The sequence below is a fragment of the Hylobates moloch genome, unplaced genomic scaffold (genome assembly GCF_009828535.3).
Source record: "Hylobates moloch isolate HMO894 unplaced genomic scaffold, HMol_V3 SCAFFOLD_7, whole genome shotgun sequence".
Taxonomy (NCBI): domain Eukaryota; kingdom Metazoa; phylum Chordata; class Mammalia; order Primates; family Hylobatidae; genus Hylobates; species Hylobates moloch.
The window spans coordinates 52,137,494-52,163,643 of NW_026652282.1; the positions used below are offsets into that span (position 1 = coordinate 52,137,494).

Genomic DNA, 26,150 nt, shown 5'->3' on the forward strand with positions numbered 1-26,150 from the left:
TAATTTGAAATTTATAATTTTAGACTGTAGTGGATTCAAGTTTACCTATGGGCTATCTACGAAAAAAGGAATTGGCTAAGTATTTTAACAAGACCTAGCTGGGGTGTGGGTTGGAGAAAGCAAGTGTTGTAACTTAAAAAAACTTTCGTCACATGTTTCAAACCACCAAGCACCCATGCGCTTATGCTAACAATTAAGCATCATTTTGATTTCCTTCTCAGGAAAATATTGTATGTCTCCATTGGCAATAATGTTAGCTAACATCCCATGACTAAGCATACCTGAAAATAAAATTTTCTTTTAATTTATTCTGCAATTCACAGTTACCTGCTGTATACCATCTCTCCATACCCTCAAAAGGGTCATTATTGACCATTGTGACAATATTTCCACTTCACTCTCATATTACAGCAGTGAGGATAGAAAATAGGGGAGGTCGAATATTAAGGAAAACAGACAGTAGAACCAGCTTAATATGTGTCTCAGCTGAGAGGCAACATTTCTATAGTTAAATCCCATTTTAGAACAATAACATATTCTTTCTCTTGCCTACACTCTGTACTGCTTAATATGAACATATTGGTCACTTAATCAGTAAAGTAATTCCCTTCCAGACTTAAGTGGGGAGAGGGGTGCCCTGGCTTCACCCACTTAAACCAATTGGAAAAGCAGCATAGCCCTCTCTGGGACAAGAATCATTGTAGCTGCTGTAGGTATACCTAGCATGGAAGATGAGTAACTAACTCACTGATGCTTGGAGTAGTCTGCCTCCTTGGTGCTGGCCTTGGAGATGCCTGTGTCCCCCAAGATGCCCATGTCCCCAGAGAAACCCCTGGCCTCGGAAATACCCAAGTTTCCAGAGATGCCAGTAGCCTCAGAGATGTCCATGGCCCCATAGATTCCTAAGTCTTCGGAGAAGCCCATAGCCTCAAAGGTGCTCATGTCTCCAGAGATGCCCATGGCCTCAGAGATGCCTGTCCCTCCAGAGATGCCCACATCCCCAGAGATATTTATGGCCCTAAGGCTGCCCACAATCTCACAGCAGTTATGGTGGAGGTCTGCACACTGGCTTTTTACTTGATCCATCTGAGCTCGGAGGCCTCCTTCCCTGGATAGGGTGCCATTCTCCATCAAGGTATTCAGGTCTCCATCAATACCCATAAAGCCAAGAGGATTGGTCAAAGGACTTCCCAGATGCTGGGATAATATGTTTCCTAATTGAGAGCAGGTACAGATCTCTTCTGGTGGCTCATCATGGGCTTTTAGTTTCTGCCTCAGGAGCAAGAAAGGGTTGAGAAGTATTAGAAACAGGAGAAAAACTAGGCAAACATCACCTTGATCTGCAGAGATCCTATTGCTGTCACTTATAATGGTAGCAAATGACCTTTTGTTCACCCCCTCCCCCACAACATCTTTCCCTCATCACATGCCATAGTACTTTAGAAGCCCTACCATTGAAGAATCTCAAAGGCCTTATATCTATAAAAGTCCTCTTTTATGATAAGTGCAATTTTGTTCACAAGATGGGGAGAGGGCAGGGGAATAGATCACTAATATTTATTGAATATTGCTATGTGCTAGGCACTTTACACACAGTATTTCCTTTTATCCTTATAATAAACCTATTAGTTTAGGTATTAGCTGTATTTTACAGATGAAGAAACTGAGGCTCAGAGAAGCTAAGTAAGTCACCCAAATTCGCACATGTACAAAGTAAAGAACTGGGATCTGACCCTGCATCTGCCTAACGCCAAAGTCTATGACCTGTCGTCTACATCATGCTACCTCTATCAGATATTTTCACTTTCAGAGATAATATAATGATTCACTGATATTTTACAACAGTGATTATTTGGGGGTCATAAGTCCCCATTGAAAATCTGATGAAAATTATGGACCTTCTCTTCAGAAAAATGCATACATTTTTCTGAAGGTGGTGGGGGGAGTCTTTTAAACTTTTCATTTTGTACCTTGTTGCATTCTGTATTTTCTAACTTTACACTTATATTGCCTTTTAAAAAAAGTCAACAGGGTTGTCTGGGTGATATTATCAGCCGCTTTGCTTTTCTGCTCTGTATTAAAAAAAGAAAGTTAATAACACACATACATAAAAACACATACACACTTCAAAAGGAAGTCTTTCCAGAGTGATCGGGGTATATGTGAAATGAATCTGATTCTCTCTCAGGAGTCAGGCAGGGATAAGCGAGAGGGCTGGGTCAATAATAGGGCACCTTCCCTGAGGGCCTTGTGGAAGAATCTGCTAGTAGCTAAAAGAGGAGCCATAAGAAGAAGTTTCTCTACTACATCTAATCTACTTAGGACTGGACCTTCTCGGGGATGCATGTTTCCTACGATTTTAAGTTATGCTTTAGTTCGCCCCCCTCCACCTTTTTAAAAAATGGAACCAAGTAACTGGCTGTTGACTCCCAAGAGGACATTAAAAAGTTTGGGATCTGATGTAATCACAACACATTTATTATCACAATAAAATTACATTTGTTTACTTACAGGGAGCAGAAAAGCTATGCCTTATCTGGCTTAAAGTGGGTTCACACCCAGTTCCTAAATAACACACCATTTCCAATAATTCTTTTCTAAGAGGTACCTTTCCCCTGTCCTTCAAACAAACCCTTAGGGATTGCTACATTTCATAAGCAGCTCAGTTTATGAAATCAACAAGAAATACTTTTTGACTTCTATAACCTGTAATTAAAAAACAAGTGTCCAACATGGTCACTCAATAAGCAGAGTTTGCAGTCTACATGGGAAGGAAATAAGAATCTTCTTTTATAAGATTTTCCTAATTGGAAAACAGCAATTGCACTGTTCTTATCAGTATACCCTAGATGTTATACTTATTCTCTTAATGGTATGTGATTTCCCTAGTCATTCCCTCTTGTTCCTCCTACTCATTTCATCCAGACCCAAAAAGAGATAAAGGGAACAAATTCACTTGTTTATCTAGTTGAGTGACATATTTACCACATTTTGGGAAGTAAGAAAAGGAGTTATGCTCAAAGCTTTGTAGACACGGGACACATGAAAAGCCAAAGAGTATAAAAAAGCCAGCCAGTCAGCTTTCCACAAGTATCAATTCAACTCCAAGCAGGCTGGACCTACTCAGAAGAGGCAAGAAGATCTCTCTTTGGGACTTTTCTCCTCACCTTTTCTAGTTCATGCACATCTGTTTCCAGCATTGCTCTCTGTTTCTTAATTTCCAGGAGGCTCTCTAGCATACTCTGCTTGGGCTGCAGCCCTTTGTCAAAGCGGTTATACATCCCACACCAGAACCTCAAATAGACAAAAATGGGGGGAAAAGTGGGTTAGTTTAGCGGGAGTAATTGATTACCAATGTTTTCCTTGTGCCAAGAAAATATTGGCCTAGTAGGTGGGAAAATCTCATGAGTACTGTAATTTGATGACATTAAAAAGCCTGGACATGCTCATAATTGGGAAGAGTAAAGATACCAGCAGAAAAATCTCAGCTGAAGGAGACATTTTAGACTTGAGCAAACTTGACGTTCTTTTAAACAATCAAATTATGATTTTGAGATAATTATAGACTCACATGTAGTTTTATGAAATAATAAGGGAGAGGAATGACATCAGCAAGATGGCAGAATAGGAAGCCCTGGACTCTCCTTCCCCCAATGGATACACTGATTTAATTGCAACACAAGGATCAATTCTCTTTATGAGAAATCCAGCAACTCATGGAGAAGCTTCTGCACCATGGATAAGTATGAAACCAACCAGATTGTAAACAAAACATCTGTAGAAAAAGCAGAAACATCCACTCATCATAATCCCAACTCCCAGCACAGTGCCATAGGATCAGAAGGAAACCCCCATTCCCAGCTTCTACCTCAGAATGGAAGAAGTTGGACTGCACATCTAACATCCCAACTTCTCCAGGTGCCACCTAAAAGACTGGCTTCTTTCTCACCTATTTCAAAGAGTTGAAAGGGTCTGGCATGTGATAGTATCCTGAGGGCTACAGAGAAGAAAGTGGCAGTTTCAACTAGCATGTAGACATGTACCACAGCTCCTGTACCTGGCTCAACACAGGGTAGGGGGAAAATCCCAGTTCCCAGCTTCTCCCTGGGAAGGGGAAAGAGTTGGAACATGCACACAGCATTCTAAATTCTCCAGGAGCTACCAAGGGAATGGCTTTTGTGCCACCTGTCTAGGAACATTGATGAAACTGGACATACTCTGGATGCCTGGGGGACACTAATAACAAAGACAGCAGTTTAAACTAGGACAATGGGTTGAAAGGCCCACAGAAGCTCTGGCTTGGTTGGCTGGTGAATGTCTTCTCCCGTACAAGGCCAATCCATATGACTGGGAGTGAGAGTAGATTCTTCTGATGTAACACAATCTGAACAAAGAAACAAGCTAAAACTCCAGAAACTGACTCTAATGAAAATATATGAATTACCCGACATAGAATTCAATATATCCATCATGGAAAAATCTCAACAAGCTCAGGAAAACAATCCATGAACAAAATGAAAATTTCAACAAAGAGACAGAAAATGTAAAAGAATAGGCAGATGTCTTAAAGCTGAAGAATACAATAACTGAAGTAAAGAATCCAATAGAGGAGTTAAATGACAGACTAGAGCAAGCAGAAAAAAGACTAAGCAGACAAACACAGATTATTTGTCATTATCCAATCAGAGGCACACAAAGAAAAAAGAATAAAAAAAAATAGCTTAAAGGACCTATGGGACACCATTAATTAGCAGACCAATATATGTATTATGGGAGTCCCAAGAGAATATAAGAAGGACTAGAAATCTTATTTAAAGAAGTAATGACTGAAAACCCCCTAAATCTGGGGAAGGAAATGGACATCCAGATCTAGGAAGCCAAAATGACCCAAATACGATGAATCTAAGGAAATCCACACTAAGGCATATGATAATCAAATTGCCAAAGTCAAAGACAGGATTTTGAAAGCAGTAAGATAAAACCAACTTGTCATATGCAGGAAAATCCATTAGGACCATCAGCAGACATTTCAGCAAAAAAAAAAACTTTCAGGTCAGAAGAGAGTAGAGAGTGGGATAATATATTCAAAGCACTGAAGGAAAACTAAAACTATGAACCAATAATGATATATGTGGCAAAACTGTTCTTCAAAAACGAAAGAGAGATCAAGACTTTCCCAGACAAACAAAAGCTAAGGGAGTTCATTACCACTAGACCTGCCTTACAGGAAATCTAAAGGGAAGTCTTCTTAGATTGAAAGGGAAATGAAAATGAAAATGAAAGAATGCTAAATAGCAACACAGTAGCATAAAAAAGTATAAAAGTTGTTGGTGAAGGTAAGTATATAGACTAATAAAGAATACTATGTTACTCTAATGGTTGTGGGTAAATCACTTTTAATTGTAGTATAAAGTCTAAAAAAGTATTAAAATAATTATAAAGTATGCTAATGAATATACAATATAAATAAATGTAAACTTTGACATGAATAACATAGAGAAGAAGAAAACGTGTAATGTGTGCATAATTGAAGTTGAGTTGTTACATGCTTAAGACAGAGTGTTAGACTGTTAGACATTTTATGTAAGCCCCATGGTAGTTACAAAGGAAATACCTACAGAAGTTAAAAAAAAAAAGAAGTGAAAGTAATCAAAGCATACTAATATAAAAACTAAACAAACAAACATAAAAACAAAACATAAAGGAAGAAAGCAAGAAATGAAAAGAAGAACAACAACAAAATCCCTACAAGGCAAACAGAAAACAATGAACAAAATGGCAACAGTAAATCCTCCCCTATCAACAATTACTTGAAATATATACATGGATTAAACTCCCCAATAAAAATACACAGAATGACTGAATAGTTTAAGAAAAACATCCTATTATATGCTGTCTATAAGAGACTCACTTTAGATTTAAGGGCATACATACGCTGAAAGTGAAGGGATAAAAAAAGATATTCCATGCAAATTGTAACTTAAAAAAAGCAGGTTTGGCAATAGTAATATCAGATAAAATGAACTATAAGTCAAAAAATGTCACTGAGACAATGAAGAATTTTATATAATGATGAAAGGATCAATACACCAGGAAACTGTAACAATTATAAATGTATATGCATTCAACATCAGAGTACCTAAATATGTAAAGCAAACACTGATGGAACTGAAGGGAGAAACACACAGAAATACAGTAATAGATTACTTCGATACTCTGCTTTCAATTATGGATAGAACAATCAGAGAGAAAAATCAAAAAACAAATAGCAGACTTGAACAAGTCTATGGACCAAATGGACCTAACAGATATACAGAATATTCAACCCAATAACAGTACAATACACATTCTTTTCAAAAGCACATGTAACATTCTCCAAGATAGGTCACATGTTAGGTCATAAAAGAGAGCTTATCAAATTTAAGAAGATTAAAATCATACCAAGTATTTTTTTCTGTTCACAATGGAATGAAACTAGAAATCAATAGCATAAAGGAAACTGGAAAGTTAAAACATATATGGAAATTAAAAAACTTAAACACTCTTAAACAACCAATGGGTCAAAGAAATCAAAAGGGAAATTGGAAAGTATCTTGAAACAAACAAAACCACAACATACCAAAACATGTAGGATGCAGCAAAGGCAGTACTAAGAAGGAAATTTATTAGCACAGCTATTATGGAAAACGGTATGGAGGTTTGACAAAAATTAAAAATAGAACTACCATATGATCCAGCAATCCCACTTCTGGGTAGAGGAATTGAAATCAGTATTTTGAAGAAATATCTGCACTCTAATGTTCATTCTGGCATTATTCACAAGAGTCAAGATATGGACTCAACCTAAGAGTCCATCAATAGGTGATTGAATAAAGAAAATGTGATATATATGTACATAATGGAATACTATTCTACCTTAAAAAAGAAATAAATGCTGTCATTTGTGACAACGTAGATGGAACCAGAGGACATTATGTAAGTGAAATAAGCCAGACACAGAAAGACAAAAACTATATGTTCTCACTTATACGTGGAATCTAAAACAATCAAATTCATGGAAACAGAGAGTAAAATTGTGGATATGAGAGGTTGAGATAGGAGAGAATAGGGAGATGTTGGCCAAAGGGTAGAAAGATGCAGTTAGATAAAAGGAATGACTTTTTGAGGTCTTCTGCCCAGCATGGTGACCATGGTTGACAATAACGTATTGCGTATTTCAAAATTGAAGAGAAGAGAGTAAATTTCAAGTGTCTCACCACAAAAATGATGGCTAAATGAGGTGATGGATATGTTAATTAGCTTGATTTAATCATTCCACATTTTATTCATATATCAAAACATCACATTGTACCCCTGAAATATATACAATTATGACTGGCCAATTAAAAATATTAATAAAAAAGAGAAATTTATAGTGATAAATTATAGTGATAATTTATAGTGATACTAAAAAAGAAGAAAGATCTAAAATCAAAAACCTAACTTTATATCTCAGGAACTAGGAAAAGAACAAACTAGCCCAAAGGTAGTGGAGGAAGGAATCATAAAGGTTAGAGAATAAATAAATGAAACAGTGAATATAAAATCAAAGAAACAAAGAGGTGGGGCCAGGTGCAGTGGCTCACGTCTATAATCCCAGCACCTTGGGACGCCAAGGCAGAATTGTTTGAGGCCAGGAGTTCGAGACCAGCCTGGACTACATAGAGAGACCTCATCTCTACCAAAACATTTAGAAAATAGCACATGCTTGTAGTCCCAGCTACTTGGGAGCTGGGTTTGGAGGACTGCTTGAGCCTCATCCAGTCTGCAGCCAGGCCAACAGAATGAGTCTCTGTCAAAAAAAAAAAAAAAAAAAAAAAGCAAGAAAGAAACTAAGAAGTGTTTATTTTTTGGAAAAAAAATTCCAAAATTGATAAAACTTTAGCTAGACTAAGAAATAAAAAGAGAAGACTTGAATAAATAAAATCAGAAACAAAACAGGAGACATTACAACTGATGCAACAAAAATAAAAAAGATCATAAAGACAACAATGTACCAATAAATTGGATAACCTAGAATAAATGAATAAATCCCTAGAAACATACAACCTACCAAGACTGAATCACAAAGAAAAACTGAACAGACTAATACTGAGTAGAGAAATTGAATCAGGAATCAAAAACCTCCCAGCAAAGAAAAGCCCAGGTCTAGAGGCTTCACTGAAGAATTCTCCCAAATATTTAAAGAATTAATGCTTTTTAAATTGTGTCTATTTGATTCTTCTCTCTTTTCTTCTTTATTAGTCTGGCTAGTGGTCTATCTAGTTTGTTGATCTTTTGAAAAAAACAGCTCCTGGACTCATTAATTTTTTGAAGGGTTTTTCATGTCTCTATGTCTTTCAGTTCTGATCTGATCTTAGTTACTTCTGGTCTTCTGCTAGAATTTGTTTGCTCTTGCTTCTCTAGTTCTTTTAACTGCAATGTTAGGGTGTTGATTTTAGATCTTTCTTGATTTCCCCTGTGGGCATTTGGTGCTATAAATTTCCCTCTAAATGCTGTGTCTTTGTTCTGATTGGTTTCAAAGAACTTATTTATTTCTGCCTTAATTTCATTAATTACCCAGCAGTCATTCAGGATCATTAATTACCCAGTAGTCATTCAGGAGCAGGTTGTTCAGTTTCCATGTAGTTGTGCAGTTTTGAGTGAGTTTCTTAATCCTGAGTTCTAAATTGATTGCACTGTGGTCTGAGACACTGTTTGTTATGATTTCCATTCTTTTGTATTTGCTGAGGAGTGTTTTACTTCCAATTATGTGGTCAATTTTAGAATAAGTGCAGTGTGGTGCTGAGAAGAATGTATATTCTGTTGATTTGGGTTGGAGAGTTCTGTAGATGTCTATTAGGTTGGCTTGGTCTAGAGCTGAGTTCAAGTCTCATTGATCTAATATTGACAGTGGGGTATTAAAATCTCCTACTATTATTCTGTGGGAGTCTAAGTCTCTTTGTAGGTCTCTAAGAACTTGCTTTATGAATTTAGGTGCTCCTGTATTGGGTGCATATATATTTAGGATAGTTAGCTCTTCTTGTTGCATTGATCCCTTTACCATTATGTACTTTGTCTTTTTTGACCTTTGTTGGTTCAAAGTCTGTTTTAAGACTAGGATTGCAACCCCTGCTTTTTTTGTTTGTTTGTTTTCCATTTGCTTGGTGTATATTCCTCCATCCCTTTATTTTGAGCTTATGTGTGTCTTTGCATGTGAGATGGGTCTCCTGAATACAGCACACCAATGGGTCTTGACTCTATCCAATTTGCCAGTCTGTGTCTTTTAATTGGGGCATTTAGCCCATTTACATTTAAGGTTAATATTGTTATGTGTGAATTTGATCCTGTCATTATGATGCTAGCTGGTTATTTTGCCTGTCAGTTGATGCGATTTCTTCATAGTTCCGATGGTCTTTACAATTTGGTATGTTTCTGCAGCGGCTGGAACCAGTTGTTGCTTTCCATGTTTAGTGCTTCCTTCAGGAGCTCTTGTAAGGCAGGCCTGGTGGTGACAAAATCTCTCAGTATTTGCTTGTCAGTAAAGGATTTTATTTCTCCTTCACTTATGAAGCTTAGTTTGGCTGGATATGAGATTCTGGGTTGAAAATTCATTAAGAATGTTGAATATTGGCCCCCACTGTCTTCTGGCTTGTAGGGTTTCTGCAGAGAGATCTGCTGTTAGTCTGATGGGCTTCCCTTTGTGGGTAACCCAACCTTTCTCTCCCTTAACATTTTTTCCTTCATTTCAACCTTGGTGAATCTGATGATTATGTGTCTTGGTGTTGTTATGCTCAAGGAGTATCTTTGTGGTGTTCTCTTATTTCCTGAATTTGAATGTCGGTCTGTCTTGCTAGGTTGGGGAAGTTCTCCTGGATAATATCCTGGAGTGTTTTCCAACTTGGTTCCATTCTCCTCATCACTTTCAGGTACGCCAATCAAATGTAGGTTTGGTCTCTTCACATAGTCCCATATTTCTTGGAGGCTTTGTTCATTTCTTTTCATTCTTTTTTCTCTAATCTTGTCTTCATGCTATATTTCATTAAGTCGATCTTCAATCTCTGATATCTTTTCTTCCGCTTGGTCAATTTGGCTATTGATACTTGTTTATGCTTCATGAAGTTCTCGTGCTGTGTTTTTCAGTTCCATCAGGTCATTTATATTCTTCTCTAAACTGGTTATTCTAGTTAGCAATTCCTCTAACTTTTTTTCAAGGTTCTTAGGTTCCTTGAATTGAGTTTGAAAATGTTCCTTTAGCTCAAAAGAGTTTGTTATTACCCACCTTCTGAAGCCTACTTCTGTCAATTCGTCAAACTCATTCTCCCTCCAGTTTTATTCCCTTGCTGGTAAGGAGTTGTGATACTTTGGAGGAAAAGAGGCATTCTGGCTTATGGAATTTTCAGCCTTTTTGCACTGGTTTTTCCTCATTTTTGTGGATTTATTTACCTTTGGTCTTCGTAGCTGGTGAGGTTCAGATGGGGCTTCTGTGTGGATGTCCTTTTTGTTGATGTTGATGCTATTTCTTTTGCTGTTTTTTTTTTTTTTTTTTTTTTTTGAGACAGAGTCTCAGTCTGTCTTCCAGGCTGGAGTACAATGGTGAGATCTCAGCTCACTGCAACCTCCGCCTCCCAGGTTCAAGTGATTCCCCTGCCTCAGCCTCCTGAGGAGCTGGGACTACAGGTGGGCGCCACCATGCCCAACTAATTTTTTGTATTTTAGTAGAGATGGAGTTACACCATGTTCGTCAGGCTGGTCTCGAACTCCTGACCTTGTGATCTGCCCGCCTCGGCCTTCCAAAGTACTGGGATTACAGGCATGAGCCACCGTGCCCAGCCAATGTTGATGCTACTTCTTTCTGTTTGTTAGTTTTCCTTCTGACAGTCAGGCCCCTCTGTTGCAGGTCTGCTGGAGTTTGCTGGAGGGCCACTCCAGACCCTATTTGCCTGGTTATCACCAGTGGAGGCTGCAGAATAGCAAAGATTGCTGCCCGTTCCTTCCTGTGGAAGCTTTGTCCCAGAGGGGCACCTGCCAGATGCCAGCCAGAGCTCTCCTGTATGAGGTGTCTGTCGACTCCTGCTGGGAGGTATCTCCTAGTCAGGAGGCACAGGGGTCAGGGACCCGCATGAGGAAGCAGTCTGTCCCTTAGCAGAGCTCAAGTGCTGTGCTGGGAGATCCACTGCTCTCTTCAGAGCTGGCAGGCAGGAACACTTAAGTCTGATGAAGCTGTGCCCACAGCCACCCCTTCCCCCTAACACTTCTCAAATTATTTCAAGAAATCAAAAAGGAGGGTATGCTTTGAAACTCATATTATGTTAGCCAGAGTTACCCTTATAACAAAGAAAATTATAGGCTAATATTGCTGATACTGAATATAGATGCAAAAATCTTCATGAAAATACTAAACATCATACTCAATGTTGAAAGACTGAAAGCTTTACCTTTAAGATTGGGAATAAGATAAGAAAGCCTGCTTTCACTAAACTTAAGCATGCAGGTAAGAGGCTTATACACAATAAACTACAAAATATTGTTGAAAGAAATTAAAGATGACACAAATGAATGGAAAGACATTCCCTGTTCATGAATTAAAAGACTTAATATTGTTACAATGTCAATACTACCCAAAGTGATTTACAGATTTAATGCAGTTTCCATCAAAATCACAATGGTAGTTTTTTGCAGAAATGGAAAAAATACATCCTAAAATTCATATGGAATTGCAAGGGACCCTGAATAGCAAAAACAATCTTGAAAAATAAGACAAAGTTGGAAGTCACATACTTTTTGACTTCAAAAGATATTATTAAGCTACAGTAATCAATACAATATTGTACTGGCATGAAGACACACATATGGACCAATGGAACAGAACAGAGAACCCAGAAATAAACCATTGCATATACAATGAAGTGATTTTTGATAACAGTGCCAAGATAATTCAATGCAGAAAGGACAGTCTTTCAAACAAATGGGTGCTGGGAAAACTTTATATCCACATGCAAAAGAATGAAATTGAATGAAATTGAAATGAATAAATTCCTGGACACATACACCCTCCCAAGGCTAAACCAGGAAGAAGTCGAATTATTGAATAGACAAATAACAAGTTCTGAAATTGCAGCAGTAATAAATAGCCTAACAACTAAAAAAAGCCCAGGACCAGATGAATTCACAGCCAAATTCTACTAGAGGTACAAAGAGGAAATGGTACCATTCCTTCTGAAACTATTCCAAACAATTGAAAATGAGCAACTTCTCCTTAACTCACTTTATGAGGCCAGCATCATCCTGATACCAAAACCTGGCAGAGACACAATAAAGAAAGAAAACTTCAGGTCAATATTCCTGATGAACATTGATGCAAAAATCCTCAATAAAATACTGGCAAACTGAATCCAGTAGCACATCAAAAAGATTATCCACCACAATCAAGTCAGCTTCACCTCTGGCAGGCAAGGCTGGTTCAACACACACAAGTCAATAAACGTAATTCATCACATAAACAGAACCAATGACAAAAACCACATAATTATCTCAATAGATGCAGAAAAGGCCTTCGATAAAATTCAATGTCCTTCCTATTAAAAACTCTCAATAAACTAGGTACTGACAGAACATATCTCAAAATAATATGAGTTATTTATGACAAACCCACAGCCAATATCATACTGAATGGGCAAAAGCTGGAAGCATTCCCTTTGAATATAGGCACAAGACAAGGATACCCTCTCTCACTACTCCTATTCAACACAGTATTGGAAGTTCCAGCCAGGGCAATCAGGCAAGAGAACGAAACAAAGGGTATTCAAATAGGAAGAGAGGAAGTCAAATTGTCTCTGTTTGCAGACGACATGATCTTATATCCAGAAAACATCATCATCTCAGTCCAAAAGCTCCTTAAGCTGATAAGCAACTTCAGCAAAGTCTCAGGATACAAAATCAATGTGCAAAAATCTCAAGCATTGCTATACCACCACCAATAGACAAGCAGAGAGTCAAATCATGAATGAACTTCCATTCACAACTGCTACAAAGAGAATACAATTCCTAGGAATACAGCTAACAAGGGATGTGAAGGACCTCTTCAAGGAGAACTATAAACCACTGCTCAAGGAAATGAAAGAGGACACAAACAAATGGAAAAACATTCCATTCTCATGGATAGGAAGAATCAGTATCATGCAAATGGCCATACTGCCCAAAGTAATTTAGAGATTCAATGCTATTCCCATCAAACTACTATTGACATTTTTCATAGAATTAGAAATAACTACTTAAAAATTCATATGAAATCAAAAAACAGCCCATATATCCAAGACAATCCTAAGCAAAAAGAACACAGCTAGAGGTATCACACTACTTGACTTCAAACTATACTACAAGGCTATACAGTAACCAAAACAGCATGGTATTGGTACCAAAACAGACACATAGACCAATGAAACAGAATAGAGATCTCAGAAATAACACCACACATCTACTACCATCTGATCTTCGACAAGCCTGACAAAAACAAGTAATGGAGAAAGGATTCCCTATTTAATAAAAGGTGCTGGGAAAACTGGCTAGCCATTTGCAGAAAACTGAAACTGGACCCCTTCCTTATACCTTATACAAAAATTAACTCAGGATGGATTAAAGACTTAAATATAAAACCCAAAACCATAAAAACCATAGAAGAAAATCTAGGCAATACCATTCAGAAAATAGGCATGAGCAAAGATTTTATGATGAAATTGCCAAAAGCAGTTGCAACTAAAGCTAAAATCGACAACTGGGATGTAATTAAACCAAAGAGCTTCTGAATAGCAAAAGAAACTATCATCAGAGTGAACAGACAACCTAAAAAATGGGAGAAAATTTTTGCAATCTACCCATCTGACAAAGTTCTAATATCCAGAATTTACAAGGAACTTAAACAAATTTACAAGGAAAAAAACAACCCCATCAAAAAGAGGGCAAAGGATACGAACAGATACTTCTCCAAAAAAAAAGATATTTATGCGGCCAACAAACATATGAAAGAAAGCTCAACATCACTGATCATTAGAGAAACACAAATCAAAACCACAAGATACCATCTCACGCCAGTCAGAATGGCGATTATTAAAAAGTCAAGAAACAACAGATGCTGGCAAGGCTGGGGAGAAATAGGAACACTTTTACACTGTTGTTGGGAATGTAAATCAGTTCAACCACTGCAGAAGACAGGGTGGAGATTCCTCAGTGATCTAGAGCCAGAAATACCATTTGACCCAGCAATGCCATTACTGGGTATATACCCAACAGAATATAAATAATTATATTATAAAGATATATGCACATGTATGTTTATTGCAGCAGTATTCACAATAGGTAAGACTTGGAACCATACACGGACACAGGGAGGGGAACAACACACACCGAGGCCTGTCAGAAGGGGTGGGCGTAGGGAGAGCATCAGGACTAATAGCTAAAGCATGTGGGGCTTAATACCTAGACGACAGGTTGATAGGTGCAGCAAACCACCATGGCACATGTTTACCTATGTAACAAACCTGCACATTCTGTACATGTATCCTGGAACCTAAAATAAAATAAAATTAGAAAAAAAGAGACAAAAAAAAAGAATAAAGTTGGACCCTTACTTTACACCATAAACAAAAATCAACTCAAAGTGTATAAAAGACCTAAAGGTAAGGGTGAAAATTGTAAAATTATTTACAGTGAACACAGGATAAAACATCATGATACTGAATTCAGCAATCTTATATCACAGATATAAGACCAAAAGAATAAAAATGGATAAATTGGGCTACATCAAAATTAAACTTTCATGTATCAAAATACACTATCAGAAGAGTGAAAAGGCAACCTGCAGAATGGGAGAAAATATTTGCAAATCATATATCTAGTAAGGAGTTAATATCCAGAAGGGGAGAGCTCCAAGATGGCCGAAGAGGAACAGCTCCAGTCTACAGCTCCCAGCATGAGTGATGCAGAAGATGGGTGATTTCTGCATTTCCAACTGAGGTACCGAGTTCATCTCACTGGGGCTTGTCAGACAGCGGGGGCAGGACAGTGGGTGAAGCCTACCAACCATGAGCTGAAGCAGGGTGAGGCATCGCCTCACCCAGGATGCACAAGGGGTCAGGGAATTCCCTTTCATAGCCAAGCAAAGCTGTGACAGATGGCACCTGGAATATTGGGTCACTCCCACCCTAATACTGTGCTTTTCCAATGGTCATAGCAAACGGCACACCAGGAGATTATATCCCGCACCTGGCTCGGAGGGTCCCACGCCCAAAGAGCCTCACTCACTGCTAGCACAGCAGTCTGAGATGGAACTGCATGGCGGCAGCAAGGCTAGGGGAGGGGTGCCTGCCATTGCTGAGGCTTCAGTAAGTAAACAAAGCAGCCTGGAAGCTCGAAATGGGTGGAGCCCACTGCAGCTCAAGGAGGCCTGGCTGCATCTGTAGACTCCATCTCTGGGGGAAGGGCATAGCTGAACAAAAGGCAGCAGAAACCTCTGCAGATTTAAATGTCCCTGTCTGACAGCTTGGAAGACAGTAGTGGTTCTCCCAGCACGGAGTTTAAGATCTGAGAACGGACAGACTGCCTCCTCAAGTGGGTCCCTGACCCCAGAATAGCCTAGCTGGGAGACACCCCCCAGTAGGGGCAGACTGACACCTCACACAGCTGGGTACTCCTCTGAGACGAAACCTCCAGAGGAACGATCATACAGCAACATTTGCTATTGAGCAATATTCGCTGTTCTGCAGCCTCTGCTGCTGATACCCAGGCAAACAGGGTCTGGAGTGGACCTCCAGCAAACTCCAACAGACCTGCAGCTGATGGTCCTGACTGTTAAAAGGAAAACTAACAAACAGAAAGGACATCCACACCAAAACCCCATCTGTATGTCACCATCATCAAAGACCAAAGGTAGATAAAACCACAAAGATGGGGAAAAAACAGAAGAGAAACACTCAAAGTAATAAAAATCAGAGCGCCTCTCCTTCTCCAAAGGAACGCAGCTCATCACCAGCAATGGAACAAAGCTGGATGGAGAATGACTTTGATGAGTTGAGAGAAGAAGGCTTCAGACGATCAAACTTCTCTGAGCTAAAGGAGGAAGTTTGAACCCATGGCAAAGAAGTCAAAAACCTTGAAAAAAAATTAGACGAATGGCTAACTAGAATAACCAATGCAGAGAAGTCCTTAAAGGACCTGATGGAGCTGAAAACCACGGCATGAAAACTACGTGACGTACGCACAAGCTTCAGTAGCTGATTCAATCACTTGGAAGAAAGGGTATCAGTGACTGAAGATCAAATGAATGAAATGCAGTGAGAAGAAAAGTTTAGAGAAAAAAGAATAAAAAGAAATGAACAAAGCCTCCAAGAAATATGGGACTATGTGAAAAGACCAAATCTACGTCTGATTGGTGTACCTGAAAGTGACGAGTTGGAAAACACTCTGCAGGATATTATCCAGGAGAACTACCCAACCTAGCAAGGCAGGCCAACATTCAAATTCAGGAAATACAGAGAATGCCACAAAGATACTCCTCGAGAAGAGCAACTCCAAGACACATAATTGTCAGATTCATCAAAGTTGAAATGAAGGAAAAAATGTCAAGGGCAGCCAGAGAGAAAGGTCGCATTACCCACAAAGGGAAGCCCATCAAACTAACAGAGGATATCTCGGCAGAAACTCTACAAGCCAGAAGAGAGTGGTGGGCCAACATTCAACATTCTTAAAGAAAAGAATTTTCAACCCAGAATTTCATATCCAGCCAAACTAAGCTTCATACAAAAAAAAACACTAAATCATAAGACAGGATCAAATCACACATACAAATTAACTTAAATGTAATGGCTAAATCAATAAAAAAAAGAGTCAAGACCCATCAGTGTGCTGTATTCAGGAAACCCATCTCATGTGCAGAGACACACATAGGCTCAAAATAAAGAGATGGAGGAAGATCTACCAAGCAAATGGAAAACAAAAAAAGGCAGGGGTTGCAATCCTAGTCTCTGATAAAACATACTTTAAATCAACAAAGATCAAAAGAGACAAAGAAGGCCATTACACAATGGTAAAGGCATCAACTCAACAAGAAGAGCTAACTATCCTAAATATATATGCACCCAATACAGGAACACCCAGATTCATAAAGCAAGTCCTTAGAGACCTACAAAGAGACTAGACTCCCACACAATAATAATGGGAGATTTTAACACCCCACTGTCAACATTAAACAGATCAATGGGACAGAAAGTTAACAAGGATATCCAGGAATTGAATTCAGCTCTGCACCAAGCAGACCTAATAGCCATCTAGAGAACACTCCACCCCAAATCAACAGAATATACATTTTTCTCAGCACCACACCGCATCTATTCCAAAATTGACCACATAGTTGGAAGTAAAGCACTCCTCAGCAAATGTAAAAGAACAGAAATTGTAACAAGCTTTGTCTCTCAGACCACAGTGTAATCAAACTAGAACTCAGGATTAAGAAACTCACTCAAAACCACTCAACTACATGGAAACTGAACAACCTGCTCCTGAATGACTACTAGGTACATAACGAAATGAAGGCAGAAATAAAGATGTTCTTTGAAACCAACGGGAACAAAGACACAACATACCAGAATCTCTGAGACACATTCAAAGCAGTGTGTAGAGGGAAATTTATAGCACTAAATGCCCACAAGAGAAAGCAGGAAAGACCTAAAATGGACACCCTAACACCACAATTAAAAGAACTAGAGAAGCAAGAACAAACACATTCAAAAGCTAGCAGAAGGCAAGAAATAACTAAGATCAGAGCAGAACTGAAGGAGATAGAGATACAAAAAACCCTTAAAAAAATCAATGAATCCAGGAGCTGTGTTTTTGAAAGGATCAACAAAATTGATAGACTACTAGCAAGACTAATAAAGAAGAAAAGAGAGAAGAATCAAATAGATGCAATAAAAAATGATAAAGGAGATATCACTACTGATCCCACAGAAATACAAACTACCATCAGAGAATACTATAAACACTTCAACGCAAATAAACTAGAAAATCCAGAAGAAATCGATAAATTCCTCAACACATACACCCTCCCAAGAGCAAACCAGGAAGATGTTGACCAATAACAGGCTCTGAAATTGAGGTAATAAGTAATAGCTTACCAACCAAAAAAAGTCCAGGACCAGAAGGATTCACAGCCGAATTCTACCAGAGGTACAAGGAGGAGCTGGTACCATTCCTTCTGAAACTATTCCAATCACTAGAAAAAGAGGGAATCCTCCCTAACTCATTTCATGAGGCCAGCATCATCCTGATACTAAAGCCTGGCAGAGACACAACAAAAAAAGAGAATTTTAGACCAATATCCCTGATAAACATCGATGCAAAAATCCTCAATAAAATACTGGCAAACCAAATCCAGCAGCACATCCAAAAGCTTATCCACCATGATCAAGTGGTTCAAATACCAAACAAAAACTAAATCATATAATAGAACAAAACAAAAACACATGACTACTCAAAATCAGAAAAGGCCCAAAACAATAACAGACAAACAGAGAGCCAAATTATGAGTGAACTCCCGTTCACAATTGCTTCAAAGAGAATAAAATGCATAGGAATCCAACTTACAAGGCATGTGAAGGACCTCTTCAAGGAGAACTACAAATCACTGCTCAATGAAATAAAAGACGATACAAACAAATGGAAGAACATTCCATGCTCATGGATAGGAAGAATCAATATCATGAAAATGGCCATACTGCCCAAGGTAATTTATAGATTCAATGCCATCGCCATCAAGCAATCAATAACTTTCTTCACAGAATTGGAAAAAACTACTTTAAAGTTCATATGGAACCAAAAAAAGAGCCCGCATTGCCAAGTCAATCCTAAGCCAAAAGTACAAAGCTGGAGGCATCACACTACCTGACTTCAAACTGTATTACAAGGCTACAGTAAACAAAACAGCATGGTACTGCTACCAAAACAGAGATATAGACCAATGAAACAAAACAGAGCCCTCAGAAATAATACCACACATCTACAGCTATCTGATCTTTGACAAACCTGACAAAAACAAGAAATGGGGAAAGGATTCCCTCCTTAATAAATGGCGCTGGGAAAACTGGCTAGCCATAGGTAGAAAGCTGAAACTGTATCTCTTCCTTACACCTTACACAAAAATCAATTCAAGATGGATTAAAGACTTACATGTTAGACCTAAAACCATAAAAACCCTAGAAGAAAACCTAGGCAATACCATTCAGGACATAGGCATGGGCAAGGACTTCATGTCTAAAACAACAAAAGCAATGGCAACAAAAGCTAAAATTGACAAATGTGATCTAATTAAACTAAAGAGCTGCTGCACAGCAAAAAAAAAAAAAACAAAATAAAACAAAACAAAAAAAACACTACCATCAGAGTGAACAGGAAACCTACAGAATGGGAGAAAATTTTTGCAATCTACTCATCTGACAAAGGGCTAATATCCAGAATCTAAAAGAACTCAAAAAAATTTACAAGAAGAAACAAACAACTCCATCAAAAAGTGAGTAAAGGATATGAACAGACACTTCTCAAAAGAAGACATTTATGCAGCCAACAGACCCATGAAAAAATGCTCATCATCACTGGCCATCAGAGAAATGCAAATCAAAACCACAATGAGATACCATCTCACACCAGTTAGAATGGTGATCATTAAAAAGTCAGGAAACAACAGGTGCTGGAGAGGATGTGGAGAAACAGGAATGCTTTTACACTGTTGGTGGGACTGTAAACTAGTTCAACCATTGTGGAAGACAGTGTGGGAATTCCTCAGGGATCTAGAACTAGAAATACCATTTGACCCAGCCATCCCATTACTGGGTATATACCCAAAGGAATATAAATCATGCTGCTATAAAGACACATGCACATGTATGTTTATTGCGGCACTACTCACAATAGCAAACACTTGGAACCAACCCAAATGTCCAACAACAATAGACTGGATTAAGAAAATGTGTCACATATACACCATGGAATACTATGCAGCCATAAAAAATGATGAGTTCATGTCCTTTGCAGGGACATGGATGAAGCTGGAAACCATCATTCTCAGCAAACTATCGCAAGGACAAAAAACCAAACACCGCATGTTGTCACTCACAGGTGGGAATTGAACAATGAGAACACTTGGACACAGGGTGAGGAACATCACACACCGGAGCCTGTTGTAGGGTGGGGGGAGGGGGGAGGGATAGCATTAGCAGATATATCTAATATAAATGACGAGTTAATGGTTGCAGCTCACCAATATGGCACATGTATACGTATGTAACAAACCTGCACATTGTGCACATGTACCCTAGAACTTAAAGTATAATAAAATATATAAGTATCCAGAATATATTAAAAACTCCTACAACAACAACAACAACAACAACAAAAACAATTATGAAGTGTGCAAAGGACTTTGTCATTTCTCCAAAGAAATTAAAATGGACAAGACACACAGAAAAAGATGTTCAACAACACTAATAGAGGAATGAAAATCAAAACCACAATGATATATCACCTCACACCCATTAGAATGGCTACTATCCCAATAAAAAGAACAGAGAACAAAGAATAACAAGTTTTGGTGATGATATGGAAAAATTGGAAACCTTGTCCACTGCTGTTGGGAATATAAAATGATGCAGCCACTATTTAAAACACTATGGTGCTTCCTCAACAATGTAAAAACAGATTTACCATATAATCCAGAAATTCCACTTTTGGATATGTATCAAAAGAATAGGAGCCTGAACAACATAGCAAGACCCTGTCTCTACAAAAATAAAATAATTAGCTGGGTGTGGTGGCACATGTATGTAGTCCTAGCTACTTGGGAGGCTGAGGTGGGAGGATCACTTGAGCCCAGGAATTAGACGTACAGTGTGCTATAACTGTGCCACTGCATTCCAGCCTGGGTGACAGAGTGAGACTCCATCGCAAAAAAAAAAAAAAAAATTAAGTTGGGAGCAAGGACTCAAAAAAGATACTTTTTCAAAAATGTTCCATTCAGTATTATTCACAAAAGCCAAAAGGAGGAAGCAACCCAATGTTCACTGCCAGATGATAAAAAAATATGGCATATACAACCAATTAAATATTATTCAGCCTTAAAGAGGAAGGAAATTGTGACACATGCTACAATATAGATAACTTTTGGGGACACTATGTTAAGTAAAATAAGCCAGATACAAAAGGAAAAACATTGTATGATTCCTCTTATATGAGGTACCTGGTCAAGTCATGTTCAGAAATAGAAAGTAGATTGGTGGTTGTCAGGGGCTAGGTGGCATGATTTGTTTAATGGTTAGGGTTTCAGTTGAAATGATTTGTTTAATGGGTAGGGTTTCAGATGAAAAATTTCTAAAGATTGACCTAACACTACTGAACTAAAACCTAAAAATGGAACTAACCTAAAACCTAAAAAAGTGGACTAAGACCTAAAAATGGTCAAGAAGGTAATGGACCTTCTTGGAACTAACCTAAAACCTAAAAAAGTGAACTAACACCTAAAAATGGTCAAAAAGGTAAATTTTATGTGTATTTTACTACACTTAAAAGTAAATTTAAAAAGAAATAATAGCGTTCCCATGGACTCTTTACCCAGTTTCCCCAATGGGTAACTGCAGTACAATATCACAACCAGGATACTGAAACTGATAGTCAAGATACCAACAATTCCGCTACGCAAACTCCTGTTCTCCTTTAGTAGCCACACCCACCTCCCCCTCATACCCACCACCTCCTCGGAGTGGGGACTCTGTCCTTAGCCCTTCATAACCATTAATCTGTTCTCTATTTCTTTAATTTTGTCAAGAAATTTATGTAAATGAAACCATACAGTACATAGCATTTTGAAACTGGCATTTTTCATTTAACATATTCTCTGCAAGGTGTTGCATATATTTAGTTTGTTCTTTATTGCTGAGCAATATTCCATGGTACAGATGGACCACAGTAAGTTTAACCATTTACCTGTTGAAGGACATCTGGGTTGTTTTCAGTTTTTGACTATATGAATAAAAATACTATAAATATTCATGTAGAGGTTTTCATATAAACAGAAAGTTTGATTTTTTTCTGGCATATATGGACAAGAGTACAATTTGTACAATTGTTGGGGCATATGGCATTTGCATATTCAGTTTTTTAGAAAACTGACAAATTGTTTTTCAAAGTGGCTCCATACTATTTCATATTTCTATTACATAAATGAGCCAAAGGTAGCCTCTGCATATGGACCTTATGTTGTTTATTTTTTCTTAGCAGCTGGGAACCCATTTGCTCAAAAGCCTACCAGTACCAAACTGAAATTTTTACACATCCAATTGTTTTAAATAGCCAAACTAAGCATATTTTTTAACCCTTTAGAGCCTGCCTGTCTTGCATACCCCACAAAACTGCACCCAACATCTGCTAACCAAAGATAAGATTAACCCCAGAGTAATAAAGACCCCACATCACTGCTGCCCTTCAGAACCCTCTGACCCAGCAACTTCCTGACATGCTGCCTAGTGATCTAAACATGTAAGCCCCTCTGATATTCCTCTTTCTTGAAGAGAAGTTTCCTTGCCTTCCTCCCCTTCTGAGTGCTGGCCTCTACACTCATGCAAATCTGTCAAAGTGTTGCCTGCTGAACACCCCACACCCCCCTCAAAAAGCTTGTTGTGTGCTACTGTGGTCATATCTTTTCATTTTTTTCCTTGATCAGTCCTGAAATCCCTCAACTCATTACAAGTGGCAACAAGGATGGAATTTTGGTGATGACCAGGAAATCAATATGGGACCTACCAAGTCAAAACAACCCTGGACGACCTTAAGTGCTTGGGACCCGGAATTTGGAACACCTTCGCATAACTTTGGCATGGCATTCTTCTGTACTGAATTACACTCTATATTTTCTATGGTCTCCCCCATGCCTCACGAGCCTGGACAAGTGGTAGTGCCAGTATTTGAGTAAATCCTCGCCATCAGAACTGACTTTTGAGAGAGAGGCATCAAGCTGCCCAGGGAAGGTCAGCCTGATCACCTGGGTCTCCCACTAAAAAGGCACTAGGTAGGCACTTGTGGGCCTGAATAGAAAAAGGGAAAGTACATACCTCTGGACCACATGTGGGTTACCCCAGATCCCATAATGGGCTATAGTAGGAAAGTTCCCCATGGCCAGACTGGTGATATGTGATGAGAATACTCTGAGATGAGAGAATATCCTTGTCATTGGACACTGCTATGGCAGGCAAACAAGCTGATAAGGTAGAGATGTCAGTCCGATACTGGTCTCCTAAGCACAATTGGGAGACACTTGCAAGCAGCTAGTAGTCCTCTGCTATCATGACAATTATGCTTTAGATACTCTCATTCTAGTCCTTTGTTGGAAGTATGTTGAGCTCTCCATCTTTTGGCTGAGCTGACTAAAGCATTATTTCAACTGACTAAATCAAGGAAAGTTATATCCCAGGACACCAAAGGAAGTGGCTATCGTACTCAAGGGATGCTCCAAACCATAAAGTAGGTGCATGTTGGACCTCGCTGTTGGTTGCTTTTCACCAGGGTTTGTGCAGAGAGGAGGTAGAAACTCAAACTCCTGCAGGAGATGAGTCGGAAGGGAAGATCCTGGGGAAGAGAATTGGTGACCTCTAAAGAAGAAAGCCGCAGCATGGTGTCATCATGCTAGGGACTAGGATCATTTACCCTCTGCTTTGCCAGTAAGCAACGGCAAAGTCATAAAGACAGAAAAACAAAAGAAGAGGGCCACTTCTCTTTTGGAGCAGAAAATGCATCATCTTTCTTGCCCTTACGTCCAGTCTCTCCTTAAGGACCTGACCCAGGAACTGAATGAAAAAGGGGCTGCCTGACTATATATACAGAATGTATCTGGCAGGGAGCAAACTCCACCTAATAGGGGAATTAAACAATTGGCTGCCATAGTACAAGATGGAAAAAAATGGTGTCACTGCCAAAGTATCCCGCATAATAAGCATGGAAGGTAGGAGTGACCCTCAAAAGAGGCTTTGTGCCTCAGTCCACATATACCTTGTTGATGGGGATTTTTACGGCTTGGTGGGCTTTCCATCCTATATTAGGCCCTATAAAGGCCTGGGAAGACTGTCAATGGAAAATGTTAACCAAGGCCAAAGATCTCCTGCATCAGCTGGGGATGCTGAAGTGGGTTTATCAGGCAACAGATGACCTGCAGCATGATGACTTGGCAAGTCCAGAGGAAACGGAATTCAATCCCATGTCTAACCACTTATTTCTCAGGAGGGCTCCTGACAAGTGTAAGTCCTCTTTTTGGGCAATAATGGCTAATGCTAAAACAACTGAAGAGTTCATAGCTTCACTGGATTTAGTAGAAATACATGAAAGACAAACTCAAGTGTTGCCTGTTAATTCTACGACTATAACCCCATCTAGCCTAAATCAAAATTACTATCAACAGTTATGCTGCACCCTTCTAGACCAAGCAAACCACGTAGAGCCAGGTCTGTGGTTTAGCTTGAACCCTGAGATAAACAAAAGGGGTTACATTGGACCCTAAGGGACAAAGGGGCCCAAATCGGATGTTCTCTCATACATTGGTGAAGCAAGTATTAACATTTACTAGGGTTAGATTATAATCTGCAGCAGGTATTCAAAGTCAGCCTCACTTGGGAAGCCTACTCTTGATCTCCTCCAGTGGCAGGGACCCACCCCCACATAGGGATCTGGTGGTTGCAGAAGGTGGCTACTTCCAGTAGACAATCACCCTTTTACCATATTAACTGTAGTTTGGCTCTACAACATTGGCTGGCTTTGTTGGACATAGGTGCCCAAATCTCCCTAATCCTAAGAATCACTCATGCTCTAAAGGAATCCCCTCACCCCTCACCCTGTCCAGGAGGATGATTATGTAAAGGAGCAATTACTTACTTAACTATTAAAATTGATCCAGTTCTGCTAAAAGATGCTTTGATTCTGGTTGTACCCCTGAGACTATCCCTTTTCCTTATTTGAATGGACTTCTTCAATCAGCTAGTAACTCCATAGAACCTAATGCTTTTATGGTATTGGTGGGCACTACCTGGTGGGAACCAGTTAACTTTCCCCTACCAGTGCAGGTGGTAAATACGGCACAGTACAAGCTAAGGCAAGACCCTGAAGGATTATAGGCTATCATAGCTTATTTAAATAACATGTACTGATTCTTACCATCTCACCTGTCAATCCCCTGGTATAGCCGATGTGTAAAGCCACTATTAATAAATGGAGGCTAACTATAGAGAGTTAAATAAGAGAACCTTTTTATTGGAACACTTTTACCAGATATCATCACTTTAATGGATGACATTTCAAAACAACATAGACAAATGGCATGGAGTTATAGACTTGCCTAACACGCTCCAATTGGGAAATATTTTGTAGGAGAGTTAATCACAATTTGCCTTCACTTTTGAGGGTGAAGAGTATATTTTTTCCCAGCCACCTATGGGATACTCAAATAGCCCTGTGATCGAACTTGTGCAGATATGACCTAGATGCCTGCCCCATTATTTCCACCAGAAATTCAGCTTTGGCATTATACTGATAAAATCCTCCTTACTAAATCTTACCAAGATTCTGTCTCTGAGGCTATCACAACTGTGAGCAAACACTTAAATGAGAGGGGATGGTGTCTTAGTCCACTTAGGCTGCTATAACAAAATACCATAGATTGGGTGGCTTATAAACAATAGATATTTATTCCTCACAGTCATGGAGGCTAGGAAGTGCAAGATCAAGATGCCAGCAGATTTGGCATCTTGTGAAGGTCCTCTTCCTACTTCACAGATGGCTTTTTGCTGTGTCCTCACATGGCAAAAGGAGAAAACAATGTCTCTGGGGTCTCATTTATGAGGGAACTAATCCAATTCATGAGGGCTTTGCCTTTTCTTAATGCCTAGGCCCCAACTCCTAATACCATCACATTGGAAGTTAGGATTTCAACATATGAATTTGGGAGAACATAAATATCATCTACAGCAGATGGGCAACTGCCCCACATAAGGTACAAGACCTCGCTATTAAATCTTGGGGTTACCTTTGGAACTCAGAAGGGTGAACTATTC

At 39.0% G+C, this 26,150-nt stretch overlaps 1 protein-coding gene across 1 annotated transcript in view; it reads right to left on the bottom strand.

Moving 5' to 3' along the window:
* Positions 1-282: 282 nt before the first annotated feature.
* MTMR8 (myotubularin related protein 8) overlaps positions 283-26,150 on the bottom strand; it is a 122,854-nt gene continuing 96,986 nt past the window's right edge. The window contains exons 13-14 of the mRNA XM_032757069.2: positions 3,168-3,294; positions 283-1,269 (exon numbers count right to left, since the gene is read on the bottom strand). Of these exons, the coding sequence (XP_032612960.1) occupies positions 745-1,269; positions 3,168-3,294 (652 nt within the window). The 3' untranslated portion in view covers positions 283-744. The remainder of the gene's footprint in view (positions 1,270-3,167; positions 3,295-26,150) is intronic.